This window comes from Strigops habroptila, chromosome Z (assembly GCF_004027225.2).
Source record: "Strigops habroptila isolate Jane chromosome Z, bStrHab1.2.pri, whole genome shotgun sequence".
NCBI classification, from domain to species: Eukaryota; Metazoa; Chordata; class Aves; order Psittaciformes; family Psittacidae; genus Strigops; species Strigops habroptila.
This window is the reverse complement of record NC_044302.2, coordinates 74919862-74936136: the sequence shown is the minus strand read 5'-3', so window position 1 is coordinate 74936136 and position 16275 is coordinate 74919862. Positions and strand designations below refer to the sequence as shown.

The 16275-nt window shown below is 35.8% G+C and overlaps 1 protein-coding gene across 10 annotated transcripts in view; it reads right to left on the bottom strand.

Annotated features, from left to right (window-relative positions):
• The window catches only part of FCHO2 (FCH and mu domain containing endocytic adaptor 2), an 87308-nt gene that overhangs the window by 46561 nt on the left and 24472 nt on the right, over positions 1-16275 (bottom strand). For all 10 annotated transcript variants that reach the window (XM_030470089.2, XM_030470092.2, XM_030470095.2 and 7 more), the window contains 2 exons: positions 14480-14578; positions 13347-13443 (listed from right to left, as the gene is read on the bottom strand). In XM_030470089.2, coding sequence (XP_030325949.1) covers positions 13347-13443; positions 14480-14578 — 196 coding nt within the window. The remainder of the gene's footprint in view (positions 1-13346; positions 13444-14479; positions 14579-16275) is intronic.

Sequence of the window (16275 nt, the reverse complement as noted above, 5' to 3'; positions counted from 1 at the left end):
TATGAGGCAGAAAAGTTTTTTTAACAGACTTGTGCCCAATTATTGAAGTATAGACAAAGGCTTAACACGAACAAGGATTTCAGCTCAAAATCTGGAAGATTATCATGGCCAAAATTTCTGAAGCTAGTACACAGATTCACTGTTGTTGCAACATCTGAAGTAAGAAAAGCAGTTGTTTTACGTTTAAGAGATATTGCTGATGTTGGAGACTGAAGTAATCCCTGAAGCAGACTCCAGAGTCCCGGCCAAACAGTAGCCCAAAGCACTGAAAAGGACCATCTAGATGTTGCCATACTGCAGTAACAATATTCTGCAGTACTACAGTCAAAGCATCGAGATTTCCTTCATTTTCTCATAACAAGACAACAATGTGAACTGAGAAGGAAGCCTATTCTCAAGCATTCGTATGCATACAAAATAAAAGAAAATACTAGAACTACAGCAGCACCATAAAAAAAAAAAAAAGGAAAAAAGAAAAAAAAGGCATTTTAAGACACTTAACAGAGTAAGTAAAAAGCTATAGCTGAGATCTAGTCCAACCCTTGCAAAAGTCTGAATTAGTGTTCTGTTGGTTTAAGCATGGATAGTTTCAGGCTCAAGATAGCATTTTTACAGTCTTGTCTGCCTATTATTACATTGATCCATAGAATGGTAACTGTGGCTTAAGCATCTCAAATAGCCATACATTGACTTGAAAGTATTTGTTACTGTACACACACAGAATAGACAACAATAGTACAGCAGATAAATGAAAGTTAGCCTCTATAGCAGAAAGAGATATGAGTATCTAGTGGGATTTCAGTCACTTAAGGATACATACCTAGCTATGAGGATGCTAATGAGAATTTAGTATTCTGCAAAAAATCAGTAAGCTTTTCTAATCGTACGTAAACATTCCCACCAAGCATCATCCTAAAGCATTTTCCAAGGCAAGCTGCTGCAGCTCACAGAATTCTATCAGACAGGACAGATATGGACATGAAGAAAAGGCAAATGGATGATGGTTTTACAGACACAGGCAAGCAGCTATCTGTTATTTGACACGAAACTGAAGCAAATAAATCAGGAGCAAGTAAGTTCTTACTCTTGAAAATGACGAAGCTCTGGTTTGCTAGAACAGAAAAGCCAAATTATCCAAATAATTTGAATAAATGGAAAAATTGTAATTAATCTAATAACTTACAATAAGTGGCACAGGCATAAATTAAGCACCAGTGAGTCTGCAGCTTGGGTTGCATCTCCCAGGCTCTTCAGAAAACACATGCACTGCTTTTCTTGCTACAGGATGCATGTGAGTATGTGGGCATTCGTACACTAAGAGGCAAAGTGGATGGCTAAGGAGATACTGATCTTCTTTAAAGATGAATGAAGAAAATGTACACTGTAATTTACACTGTAAATGGTATTACGACATATTTATCTACTACTATAGTACTACTTACTACATATTTAACCCACATCTATGGGAACAGCACTTTCAGAGTATACATAAGGCAACTACAGAGAAGAGTTTATAAATAGCAACCTTACACCTGCTATTTAATTCATCTACAGTGACACTAATCATCTTGAAGACAGCCAAGCATGTTGTCAACTGCCTTGAAAAGAGTTATAAAACCTATCTCCACAAAATCCTAGCGGTAGGTTTTCTAACCTATCTGTGTGTCTCTTACACAAAATCTCTGTGAGGAAGACATTGGGAGAATGATTTGCTAAGGTCAAAATAATAAAATAGTTCACCCTTTCCTCAATGCGTGTGTGTGGGTGTGGGAGGACCAGGATTTTTCTGTTTGGATTCTTAAACAAACAAGGCAAATACAAAAGCCAACTACTATTACTAGTAAGGAAAACATAACATAATATTATGCCACACACTGAAAAAGAGCCCCCAGTAAGTATATCAATTAACTGGAAAACCCTGCAGAGCTAAAAAGGCGAACAAATCAAGAAGTCAACAAATCAACTAAGAATGCATCTGTCTTTTTGCAAACTGTCTCCTTTCCAGTTTAAGGGGGATATGCGTGACAGAAAGAAACATTATCCCTCCCAAGCATAAATCCTTATTAGCTACATTTAATTTTCAAATAACTGCAAACGCTCAAAAAAACCCTTTCCCCCACCCTGAGGAATCAGTTTACACATACACATGCATACACATAAGCATTAACATATCTGTCTCAAGCAAAAGCTTTTAAAAAAACCTCTGTAAATCTGTACTTGTAGTCACAAATATAACAAACCATATTCTTGTTTTTGATAAAAACAAAAGTTTGTCTCAGAGTAAATCAGGCATGAAAGGAGGACAATTTTTTTTTAACTGCATATGCTTCACATGCTGTTTCAAATGGCAAAGCTTTGCGTGCCTGGCTCAGCGCCAGATGACAGCTCAGCTGGATATCAATGCACATTCTGACCCCCCTTGCAGCATGTCACTTCTGAATTGTTTCCGCAGTAGAAAGTTTATTCAACCTCTCTCTCAAATTCAGTGGACCGACCATCATTCTGCTATTTAATCATAGCAGAACAGGTTATTTTTCTGACAGCGCTAAAGCCAGACAGCAATTCCTAATGAACAGCTTGATACAAGTGGAATTTCGACTGTTTTAGCCTCAATTAATTCTGCTGTCAAAACAAATGACTGCTTTTAGTGTTTAGATGTCAAGCTGCATCACAAAGGTCAATTTTGTATGTACACAAACATATAAGCAATCTTTCTTGCTATCATCTTATCCTGTGACATGTTTATCAAAGGATTTCAAGCTTTCAGATTTAGAAGCCAGGAAGACAAAATACATTTTCTCAACATTACTTTTTTTAACGCTAACTTCTCCTTTTCATTGCCTGTCCAAAGAAGAGAAGTGATTTTATAAAAAGTAAAGAGAATCTTATTTTTCCCTGCAAAAAGACTTCTTATTCTAGTATATCTTATTTGTAGGAATAAAGACTAAAGATGAATGGCTGTTACCATCTTTGAGGTAAATAACATATTTTTGATATATTTATCATGCTAGTACCAGACTGCCACAGCAAATGTCAGTTTGTGGATTTGGCCAGGCCTACTTTGCAACAAGGAGGCTAAAGGGCAGAAAACACAACTGGTCTGTTAACAATCTGAGGGAAAATACTGAAATAATACTGGTAAAACTGTATGCTTTAATCTAATTGTAAAAATACACACCATATATATCAGCTTGGCTGATATATAGCCCCTACAGGTGCTTAAGATTTGACTGAATGCTCCTTTAAAAAAAAAAAAACAAACAACAAACTCCTGTTGAAAAAAAGAAAACTATAGCATGGTGACAAGTACTCCTTTTGAAAAAGATAGAGGTGATAGGGCAGCATAAATAACTACAATTATCAGTAGCAACATACGTAGCACTGCCAAGGAAAGTCTCTTTTTTAGACGAAGATGTTAACATAGAAGGAGAGTATTTACTAAACAAGCAATCAATTCTAACCCTCATTCTGTTACTAGGCTTCCAGCCCTGCACTCAGTTCACGGGATCAAAGGAAACATTATTCATCTCGGGCTCCTCTGGTTTTGTGGGTACAAGCTCATGAATACAGCAAGCACTGCTCTCAAGGGGCAGTATTTGCATGTGGCTTACAAAGCAAAAACAAAGCAGAAAAGGATCATTATCTGAGTAGCTTTAAAATAGTTACTATCAATTAAGATGTTTATCCGAAGCAAGAAGCGAGATTTTTTTTCTCTCTAAACAAAAAGGTGACAAGCAGGTTTAGTTACAAATAAAGTAATACTTCTTGTTCAGCTAACACAAAATTTTCAAGAAGAAACATTGAACACATACCCAAGGCAACATTTCAAGTTAGGGATCCAACTAGCTTACAAATGGCGGAATATGAAAACAAACACTGGAAGCTTCAGCCACAATTTATGAAAGCATGATATCTGTGAGCAGCTAATTAATGTCAGCTAAGACATCAATCTGCACAAGACTACATTCCCCAAGTCCTGTCATCCACACTACGCCCAGCCCATTTTTACATTCTTTTCTACTCTTCTCCTGCTTTATATATATATTTGTCCCATATTTCCTCTCTCGCTGCATAAAGAACAGGATGTGAGCTGTGGCTGGTTTTGAACTATCCTCAAGTTAACTGGCTGGACAACACACACTCAGCTGTCTGCTGACTCTCTGAATGAGTAACCTGTAATTGTTAAAACTGCCTTTCCCTTACATAGCATGACTAGTTTAGGTCCTTCTCTGACTCCTCATTTTTATCAAGTCTATCAATACTAGATATCATGAACATGTTAAATTCTAGGCCTCATCTTTAAAGACTGCTTCAAAGAATCATGTCTCTGTAAATCACCTACTGTCTCTATAATCCAAGACGGGTATGGTTTCTTACTGAACTAAGCCCATGAAATCATCAGAGGTTAAGGCATTTAATGGGACTGTTTCCTAAAGAGAAAGAAGTGGATAATACAGTATTCAGACTTCTTTTTTTTTTTTCAGATAGAAAAATGTTCTTTCAGTAAGACAGAATCCTCTCCATGGGAACATTTTCCTGCTTAGTAGTGCTTTTAAAGTGCTTTTCCTACTTATTTGTACAGACAATTTATTTTGTGGGGAAAGGAAGAAAAGTATATACGCTTAACCACCTCTTCACCCGGCTGTAAAATGGTAAGTATTAATTAGCCTGTAACAGTTTCCACACATGTACCATTAATACGCAAATAAAGTCAATGTGAATTTCTTCATGATGTGCTTTTTCTGCAGCTTATGGTGAGTTTGAGACACTTCCTTGTGGGGGAAGAAAGTTGAAACTACAGGAATAACATTGAGAGACATGTTATTAAGGATTACTACAAAATCTACCTTTCCCACAGTTATGCCCAAAGAGCTACTTGGAGCCCAAGACAGTGTAGGTCTGAGCTTGAAATACATCTCAGCATTTAAAGACACAAAATATGCATGCTATTATCCAATATTGTCCATAAAAGTATCCAAGTCACTGCTTGCAAAGAGGAGAAATGCATGTGACAAGACCCCAGTTTTCTACTCCTGCCTGTTCTTCCTGAACCAGGCTAACAAAAACTCTGCAGAACCACACAATCATCTGAACGATTGTATCAGCTGTGATAGCGAAACAGAGAGGGACTTTCTAAAACTAAATATCCAAGGCTGAGGAAGAAGTTTAATGATAGTAACAGCATTTCTTATATAGTTTTTCTAGATATCCCCTTTTCCCTGAGAGAGCAACCAATCGAGAAAACTCTTCAAAACAAAATTTCAATATTAAATAAATGACTTAAATTATAGACACTATTAAAAAAGGTAGGAACTTGAAAATATATTGTTATAGCTAAACCTAGGCTTAGGTCTGTGCAGCTAGCTTGATTAGCTACTGCTTGGACATCTTCCTTTTTCCTACCCTCATACCATTCAGACAACAGGTCAAAGGGTACCCCACTGTACCTTACATTGCCAAAATGAAGACAAATCAATATCCACAATTTAAAAATTAATTACTGACACAAAAGACCACCCAGGTGATCTGTAACAATTAAGACAATAATAAAAATGATAATGAAGGCAAAGCAGAAGAGATCCTCTACTTCCTGTGAACCACCATGAACACACAAGGTCAAATACAAGCCAAATGAGAAGTCATTTTTAAATGCCAGAATAAATATTTGTGTTCAAGAAAGAGTATGGCATGTAGACCTAGTCGACCAGACAGTCAATCTGATGCAGAACTTTTCCAATAGTAGTTTGTCTTGGTATAATGTACTATCATGTTGCGTTATTATTGTCAACTAAATTATGAATTAATTAGAAGCAGGATCCTGTGTAACACAACTTAGTGACCACTAATACTAGATAGACTATTACATGTACAGTTTAGGATTTATTTCAATTTTATTAGAAAAGTAGACAAGATAGGTGGGTTTGGGTTTTCTTTTAAGTCCAACTTTAGCTTCCTGTGTTTGCTTCCCTGTTTTAAACTACATTTTTCCTCAAAAAGCTTGTGTTACAAGGCTCAGACCATTGCTCTTCTCTAAAGCTGCAGTCTGCTAAAAATAAGCTACATGTACAGATGTCTATAAATAGGTTTCCAAACTCTTGGAAAAAGAAAATACCACACCCAGCACTGTTTCAAGTCTTTTCTTTCAAAGCAGAGTTTATTATTTAAGCACATAAAAAGCTAGTAGCTTGAATCAAAGCAGGCTTCAATACTCCATGGCCCCTGTTTGGCATCTCAGTCTCTGGGTAAGGACTAATTTGTTTTTAAAATTTCTTAGGAGTAATACAGTTATTTTAAACCTTTTTTAAAATTATTATTTTTTTACTTTATCCCGTTCATCTTATATATTTCTGCATTAGATAGAAAACATGTATTTTAACACAATACAGTAACTAAACAGGAATATTAGCATGGAATAAAACTGCATTTGTAGTATTTGCATTAGCTTTCCCGTTGTGGTGCAGCTGACTTTAATGCCTTTGTATTCACTTTGGAAAAAACACATAAGCAGTATGCTCCATAGGCATGTAGGACTAAAATGCCCACATAAACAATTAGAAAAGACTTGATAGTAAGTCATAAATTCACAACAAACTTTGCACTAAGCCCTCACCACTGCTAGACAGTAACATGAAACATTATTCTAATCAAATAGTAATTCGGTTGAAGTCACTGAATCAGAAATCAGTTGAATTAAAGCCTAGGTAAAACTAGTTTTTAAAATATTTACTAAATTGAAACTTTAATGACTTATGATTCTGGTAACAGGCGATGGCAGCATCAATGAATTTGTAAATAATCCAGATTAAACTGCTTTGCTTGCCATTCAAATAGTAAACATCATGGTCTATCAACAGTTTTGCAGCCTGTGAAAAGTCCACATTGCTAAATAACCATTATTTTTTAAGACTTCAAAATACATGTGTTAGCTTCCCAGAAACAGAGCTCTTAAATGTGTTCACTCAGAATAGACAAAGATCACCAGCACACTGACAAGGATGCCAGGGTATTTTTTAACGTTACATGCTACCTTGTGAGGTAGTGGACATCTTGACCCCGGAAACTACAGGCCTGTCAGCCTGACCTCAGTGCTGGGCAAGGTCATGGAGCAGATCATCCTAAAAGAGATCATAAAGCACGTGCAGGAAAACAGAGGGATCAGGCCTAGCCAGCATGGGTTCATGAAGGGGAGGGTACTGCTTGAACAATCTGATCTCCTTCTATGACAAGGTGACCTGCCTGGTTGATGAGAGAAAGGCTGTGGACATTGTCTATTTGAACCTTCTAATGCATTCGACACTGTCTCCCACAGTGTTCTCCTGGAGAAACTGGCTGCTCATGGCCTGAATAGGCATGTTCTTTGTTGGGTTAAAACTGGCAGCCAAGAAGGCCAAGGGCATTCTGGCCTGTATCAGCAAGAGTGCGGCCAGCAGGGCCAGGGCAGTGATCATCCCCCTGTACTGGGCACTGGTGAGGCCGCACCTCAAATACTATGTTCAGTTCTGGGACCCTCACTGCAAGAGAGACATTGAGATGCTGGAGCAGATTCAGAGAAAGATAACAGAGCTGGTGAAGCGTCTGGAGCACAAATGTGATGAGGAACAGCTGAGGGACCTGGGGGTGTTTAGTCTGGAGAAGAGAAGGCTCAGGGGGAATCTTATCGCTCTCTACAACTACCTGAAAGGAGGATGGAGCGAGGAGGTGGCTGGTCTCTTCTCCCGAGTGACAAGTGATAGGACAAGAGGAAATGGCCTCAAGCTGCACCAGGGGAGGTTTAGACCGGATGTTAGGAAGAATTTCTTCACCAAAAGGGTGATCAGGCATTGGAACAGGCTGCCCAGGGAAGTGGTGGAGTCACCATCCCTGGAAGTGTTCAAAAACCATGTAGACAAGGCCCTTAGGGACATGGTTTAGTGGCGGTCTTGGCAGTCCTGGGGTAGAGGTTGGACTTGATGCTCTTAAAGGTCTTTTTCAACTGAGTTGTTTCTATGATTCTATTATAGCTGTCCTAAGTCACTGATAAATTTATTAACTCTAGACTATTTGATAGCCTCCTCAGAAAGAATTTCAGAATGATTAAAGAAAAATAAGTCTGAAATTAATGTCTCCATTTGACACCCATGACCTTAAACTTTCTGATGGCTGAAGTTACCAGGAGCTTTGAGACTTTTTTCTGTATGGGCAAAGAAATAGGTTTCAGCAGTTCCAAAAGCAACGGGCCAAACAGTTTTTCAACCAGCATTACTGCTCAATTACTGACCAAATTGCTAATTTCTGGATTTGGTGAAGGAAGAAACAGAGTAGTAATTTTACATCTGTCCTGTTCTGAATCTTGTTATCTGTGGAAACACCATTTGCTTAAAAGGAGTTACACTGTTATTCCTAATATGTAACAGGATAAGAGGAACAGAAGTCAAATGCCTTACTATTTGTGCAAGAGCCACTGATGGCTGATCAATGGCAATCATGGACAATAAATATTGTAAAGTACTGTTAATATTTAATCCAAAGAGCTGCTGTATTGCAGGCACTAATTTTGCAATGTTCTAAAAAATGTAAACTACTTCTAGTCCCTCCATATAGTTCAAATTTATTGAATAGATAATGAAAGCAGACAAGAAGTATTTTTATGGGATTGTGTTTTCCACAGCCCAAATTCTAGATGTTTTTACTGGTACACTTAGAAGACAACTTGCATGTGTCTAGTCTTTTTTGCCAGATTTTCTCTGCCTACTTGTGTGTTGCAATCTCAAATCATGTTCTGGCTTATTCAGATTTGTGCTTGCTTGATCCATCTTTCACAAACCAATGAATTGTTTTTAATTATAGTTAAAAGATGACCCAGTGCCTCTCTCACACTGAATAATGGCACAGGATTTATAATAATAGCCATCTGCACATCACTGTTTTATTGGACGCCCAAGGAGCCAGCAAAGATTATGGCTTTTCATTTTTTGTCTGCATTACAATAACAGTTTTAATTTCTTCTTTACAAATTTTTTAAGAAAAAAATACAAAAATAAAAGGAACAACTTAATAAATTACCAACAGCCACTAATAATGACACATGAGCAAATTAATGAAACCAAATCACCTAGATTTGATTTTGTTAGTGGGTTGGTTTTTTTTTTTTTGACAATGCATTACTGAGTCTTCTCATTTGGCCTTCAAGGTACCTTCTGGGTAAACTGTGTAATGGGTAAAAACTAATACAGGGGCAAACACACACAGTTAGTTCCCCACATATGAAAAGGCACAGTAATTCAATAGCTAAAAATTAAAAATCATTCATGATCAGCTTCAGCTATGTAGGCATTCACTAACCTTTTCAAACACATTAGATGTTATCCTGCCAATTTCAGACATAAGATCTAGGTAGAACATGAATTCATATTTCCTAGCAGTTTCTATTTCATACTGGAACAAACTAATTTTTAATAGATTATTAGAAGATTAAGGAAGTACAGCTAGAACTCATTGATATGTCATTAATCTGGAATAGAGGTTATCTCAATTATTGATTTAACATATGCTTCGGGTAGAAGAAAAGCAGACATTTTCTGCCATGCAATAAATGTATTTTTCAAGGAACAAGGAGCAATAGCCTATCACAAACAGAAAACTGATTCATCAGAAGTGGGTAACAAGTTTTGATGAACACTGCAGGATCATGTGAATCATAAAAGAATCTTCCAACTGATGGTATCAAACCTGCTATTAGACCTAACAGCAGGAACATGTCATAGAACCATATAACAGCTTGAGTTGGAAGGGATTTTTAAAGGTCATCTAGTTCCAACCCCTCCTTCAATAAGCAAGGCCATGTTCAACTCAACCAGGTTGCTAAGAGCCCTGCCCAGCCTGATCTTGGATGTTTTTAGAGATGAGCACCCACAAATTCTCTGGGCAACCTCTTCCATCCAGTGTTTCACCACCCTCATCGTAAAGTATTTCTTACTTATACCTAAACTAAAACTATTCTGTCACTACAGGCCCTGATAAAAAGTCTGTCCCCATCTTTCTTCTATTTTTATCATATATATTTTATACTTTTATCTCTAAGTACTGAAAAGACACAATAAGGTCTCCCTGTAGCCTTCTCTTCTCCAGGCTGAACAACCCCAGCTCTCTCAGCCTGTCTTCATCGGAAAGGTGCTCCAGCCCTCTGTTCATCTTCATGGCCTCCTCTGGACCTGCTCCCAACAGGTCCATGTCCTTCCTATTCTGGGGGCCTCACAGCTAAATGCAGTACTCCAAGTGGGGTCTCACCACAGCAGAGCAGAGGGGCAGAATCACCTTCCTCGACCTGCTGGTCACACTCCTTTTGATGCAGCTCAGGATACGATTGGCTTTCTGGGCTACAAGCACACACTGCTGGCTCACGTACACCAACCCAGGTGCATTTGGTCTTGTTGAACCTCATGAGGTTCTTATGGGCCCACTTCTCAAGCTTGTTCAGGTCCCTCTAGGTTTTAGAAACAGTTCAGAGCACACATTAAATTCTAACCTGAAGCCTTAGTGGTTATTGCAAGTCCTTCCAGCTCTCTTTCTGCTTTTCATTATTTTATAGTGATTTTTTTAATCAGTTAAAAGATTTGCAAATGGACGTGGCTATTTTTATTTATTACACTGAATAATAAATAGAAGAAACAAATAATTAATACAACATCTTCAAATACTATATTACTAAAAATTGTAAACTAAAACTAAACTAAAATTTAAAGAAGTATTTAAAATAAATTCAGTAAGTAGGTGATATAGCTGACCAGATGAGTTATTTAGGTAGCAGTTAAAAAAGAGCCATTTTAAAGAAATCCATAGGTGAATTTAAACATCTCAGAAAACAATACGGCTTGAAAGAAACGTTGCTTGTATTAGGCAAACCAGTGTTAAACTCTAGAAGTCCCTATATATTATGATTTCAGGTGACAGAAATTAGCCACCAGAGGGAGCCTATATAACCTGGTCCGAAGGACATCACTGTACAAAGAGAAATTTTAGATATGCGGGTCAGAGTTTAAGAAAATAATTGCCTATATTTAGAAAACTTGACTGAAACTTTTTATAGTCCACGCAATAAAACATCCTTCTTCAGTACTTCATTTAATTCTTATTTTTATAGACGTAAGAAAAAGCAAGTAAACTCTGCTATGAAGAACTGTAACTATAGCTAGAATATACTGAAATAAACTAACATACTTTGTTAAGCATTACGTTTTTAGTTTACTTCGTTCTCAAAATTCAGTATTTCAGAAAGCAGCATAACTTGGTATAGTAGCACAAAAATAGTATGGGAGAAGGCCTACACAGTCCTAAGGAATTTTTAAGCATTTGCTTCGAACAAATTTAGGACTGGAACCTTAAGCAACAGTGAAGTACATAAGACATCTTTTCTACATTTGTTTTGTATGCCAAGTCAGTATCATTTTTACATTGAATATTTAGATTTATCTGAGAGGTCATCTCTTTCTCCAGTCTAATTAACAAATATATCATGAACAAAAACTTCCAACATTTGTTGCATGAGTTATAATACCTTTCCGTTAAGAACAGTCCTCAAAGGCAGAAAAGAATATTTTTTATCAAGAAAAAGCAGACCTTACCACACTGAACGTTTCCATTTCGTTCTTAGAAGGCTAATATCTCCCTTTGCCTTCCAAATCTTTGTAATTGTCAAAGCTGTATGATTCTAACTTAATACAACAAATATAATAGAAACAGTAACCATAATTAACATCACTGGCAGTTGGTGTTTTTAGTCTTTGACACTTCACAACTTCTTGTGAATTTATATTCTTTTACTGCTGAATTTGCCTGTGCTTTCCCTCTGCACCATGACAGCTTTACAAAGTTGATATCAATAAAATAATTGAAAAGAAAATTCAAGGTGCATACATTTCCACACTAAATATGCCATCTTTCCTTAGAATACTTAGCTTTTAGAAAAGTTGAAGAAATGTAATTTGGCAAAACCTTTATTTGGCTCCAGTGAATAAAAATGGGATTTGAAGAACCCTGTAAAGCAGCAAATAAGTACAGAGCATGTATAACTTCTCCCATTAAGTTAAAAAGTGAAGCGTTACTTTTCTTACAATTATTATTTTGTCTAGCAAAAAACCCCACAGTAGTAACATGGAAGACTTGAAGTGCAGAGTGCTCTAGCATACATTAGGAAGTGTCTTTGTAACCCAGAGAATCAGAATCATAAATGCAAGATGGAGATCCCCAGTGATTGACATCTCACACTAGCTAGTCTGAACACAGGTCTTAATGCTAAATTTCCTGATTTCAGACACATGTAACTTGAACCTTGAAGTTCATACTTTTTCTTCGTTAATTTTTACTGAGAAATTGCAGAATACGCAGGAAAGATTTGAAAATTGTTCCATACACAGTCTTACCTCAGCCCACACAGATATGAGCATTAGTGGATCACAGAAAGAATATGAAACAATGTTATATTAAAAACACCTAACAGAGGCACTGTAAGATACCTAATAATAATATTTAATAATTTCATATAAATTCTTAAGATCTACTCTATTATGTACATCCTTGCTCTCAAAAAGACATTTGTACTTCTATACTAGAGGAGAGAGATGCTAGTCAGGACTCTCAGTGCTGAAGAAAACAGAATACAGCACTACTGAATTCCTGTATTCATACACCTAGTGACTATATATTGATGCCCAAATATTAAAGTAAACTCCTTATTCTTCCTATAATGCTAGAAACACAGTACTATGAGATGGTCTTTTAAAAAAAGTCTTATACACCACACTCAACAAGCAGTACATTCAGAAAGCACTACTCAGTTTGCTGCTTAGTGAAGAATCAATCCATATACAATTTATTCAAATGGACAGTTTTGTAAACTAATCAAATAAACTGATGCAACTGTTCCAAAAGTTTGATAAGCAGCTTTATAGACATCTGTTCTGAATATAAATTTTTTTATAAATCTATATTCAAGTTCTGAAATATAATTTATGCAGAAACACATAGCAAATAACATATAGGTTGTGCAAAGAACTTCAGTTTCTTAACAAATTTCACTGATGTATCAAGGAACAGTATAGTTTAAAAGCTTCCTTGAAGATCTACATAGAGGAACTCAGAGCTAAAAAATGCCATGCTTTATGAACACAAATACTACACATACACAAAATAGGGTGTTATCAATTTCTAGGATTAATTTTATATCAAAGCTAATGAATTCTGAGAATTTGAAATTGGAAGTACCTTAAAAATACAGCATATTCACAAACAGCGGTTTGACCTTTTATTAAGAGAGGAAACCTAAAGTTTTAAAATTAACATTTCCTGCTCTGTTATTTTTAATCTCTTACCAGGTCTTTCCTTGCCAGTTCCTTTTGACTCGGCAAATTTCTGTATTAAACTCTCAACTGTAGTATTTGTCATGTTAATGATAAACTCTTCATGCACCTTCAAAAAAACCACACCACACACAAAAGGAATTTAAAAAACAGTGATTGAAGGAATGTAATTAAGAAGTAGTTTTCTCTAGAGCTGAAGTTCAAAATACTTCCCTCTAAAATATATTACTGGGCTTCCACAAATGAACAGGTGTTTTAGGATTAGAAAGTGTGTGTACAATGCAGATACAAATTAGGAATGAAAGAATACAGCTTGATGAAGGGTCTAGAATTTACTTCAATTTCCTCCATCTAAAACGACTTGTGTATATCATTTTCTGAATTTGTCGGCAACGTGACCCACTACAATGTCAGGAAGACAAGTAGTCTCCTAAGCCAGAACCAGTTAAGGGCGTGAACTGTTGCTACTGTATTATCACAGCTCCCACCTGCTTGAGTAAAAGCACTACTGTTGTAATGGTTTTGGTATGACCAAGGAAAACCCACATATTCTTAATAAGAAGTTTTTCCAACAACGCTGCATGTATATGCTTTAGAAATAAATAGTATGATCCTTATGACCACTACTGATTAGCAGAAAACCTCTAAACTGAGGAAAATAGTGACTCTAACAGCATGCAAATAAAACTCCACTTCAAAACATCTAAAAATTAAGAACTATTTCTGAGGATTATTAAACCAACTAAAGAAAAGATTCTACAAAATCTTCCATTACTGACAAAAATTTGGAAACTTCAGATTGATACAATTTCAAGTTTTAATCAAAGAACAGCACAAGTATCCCAATTATGTGTGAAATGAGTGCTAATTTAATACCTAGAGAACAGAACTTTGAAAAACACTAAAAATTCTTCATATTGTCAAAATATTTTGGTTTCTGTTAAGACTAAATTTATTCAGAATTATTCTGTAAATTTTGTGATGCTGAACTTATAAATGCAACAGGAAGCCATAAAAATTAGAGCTTATGTTGAATTTACCATAATTTGAAAGATGTGATCTTGTAATTACCATAAACACAGTAAGAAATCTTCCACTTAATAGTTAAGAAAAATATGTAGCATAATAAAAAAAAAATAATTTACCTCTCCTATTTGTAAATGAACTTCTTTTATGGTATTTGACAATGATTCTATAATCTCTTTCATACGAAGAAGATGTGTTTCTTCAATGTCTTGAAATTTCTGTAAACCAATACAAGAAATTGTAATGGAATCATACTGAAAATATTTCTTGAAAGAATAAACCTTAAATTTTAATAATTAAATAAACTAAAAAAAAAACCCCCACCAAAACCCCCCAAAAAGCAAACAAAACCCCCCACCCATTCATTTTCTTGTTGGTTTGCTTGGTTGGTTTTGGTTTGGGTTTGTTTTGGGGTTTTTTTCCAAATCTTGACCATGGTAATTACAATGTTTAAGAAAGGAAGGTGCAGAATTCAGTTATGAAATAATGTACTTGAAAATACAATACATTCTTTTAGAACAATTATAAAATTTTTTTACTTGCTCTTTGAATTTTCATCTATATTTAAAAAAAAAAAAAAATTAAAAATATTAGGTATTTCTACCAATAGAAAATAGGGTTAGAAAGTGTTTTAAAAAAAACTACTTCTTTTCTCTATTACTGAAGTCTGGTTTTTTCATCTAAACCCAGAAATCTTATTTCTTGATATGTTTTGCACTTCCTTCTTAGCACTTTCTCCTTCTGCTCACAATATACGCATACTTTCTCTTTTTTTAGCTAAACCTATATCATTTGCTTCTTTAATTATGATTAATTTCTTTGATCTTTAAACTCACTGCATATAATCTTTCAGGTTTGCTCCATTTTACCACACTTCAGCTAACACCCATTTTAAAAGCACTTCCAATGTTTTCAATGACCCCTCCCTAGCCAGAGATCAGACCTAAAAATGTTCTCATCCTCCCCAACAATCAACCATAATTGTCTTGAAATATTTGTTTACTCCTGCTCGTAGTTCTCTTCCTATTTCTGTAACTGTCCTTTCAAGTGTGTCCAAACTTTGGAGCACCACTATAATCCTCTCTCCAATTTGTATAGGGTTCTCTGAAGATCATGTCTCCATATTTCACACCTCCTGCTACTCTATTCCCAAACACATCTCCCTACAGACAAGTCAAGTATCTAACTTCTCAAATCTCAATTTTTCTTTTGCCATACTTACATACCTCTCTAGCCATCAATCAAGCAGATTTTTTTTTTCCCAGCAGACTTACTCTTAATTACAGAGGATATGGTTATCCTCTGCAGCCTACTCTGTGATTGTACTAATTGCCTTATTATATAAGCCATATTATTTTGCTTTCAAAACTATTTATGGTCCATCTCTACAATATCTGCTCTCAGTCACTCGCTATCAGGGTGTCAACACATGTACACAACAAGTCCTTCCAATGTGTGCCTCTTTCCACTATCTAATTTTAACCTAAACACAAAGTCAACTTTTGAGATTATGCCAACAATGCTTCCCTCATGTTTGGTTTGAGCTCCCCATAAAACTCTGCAAAACAGAGGTACCAGTCTCCTTTAAACTCTGCTCTATACTGACTATCAAGACAGTTGGCCATTTAGAGACATCTTTTTTTTTTTTTTTTTTTTTAACTCTTATGTCAGTGGAAAGCATCCCCCTCCTCCAATTGTTTCCTTATTTTTTGTTTATTGTTTTATACTTCAGATGTAAAGCCTTTGAAGTAAAGCCATCTTGGCCTTGTACAGTACATAATACAAAGAGGTTCTGATCAAAGTATAACGCTAGGTACTATAATACAAACACATCATTCATATCATAGATATAATCATTAACGAACTTGTTTGCTTTCCCTTTTGAAAGATCAGTCCATTTTTAAAAGATGTACTG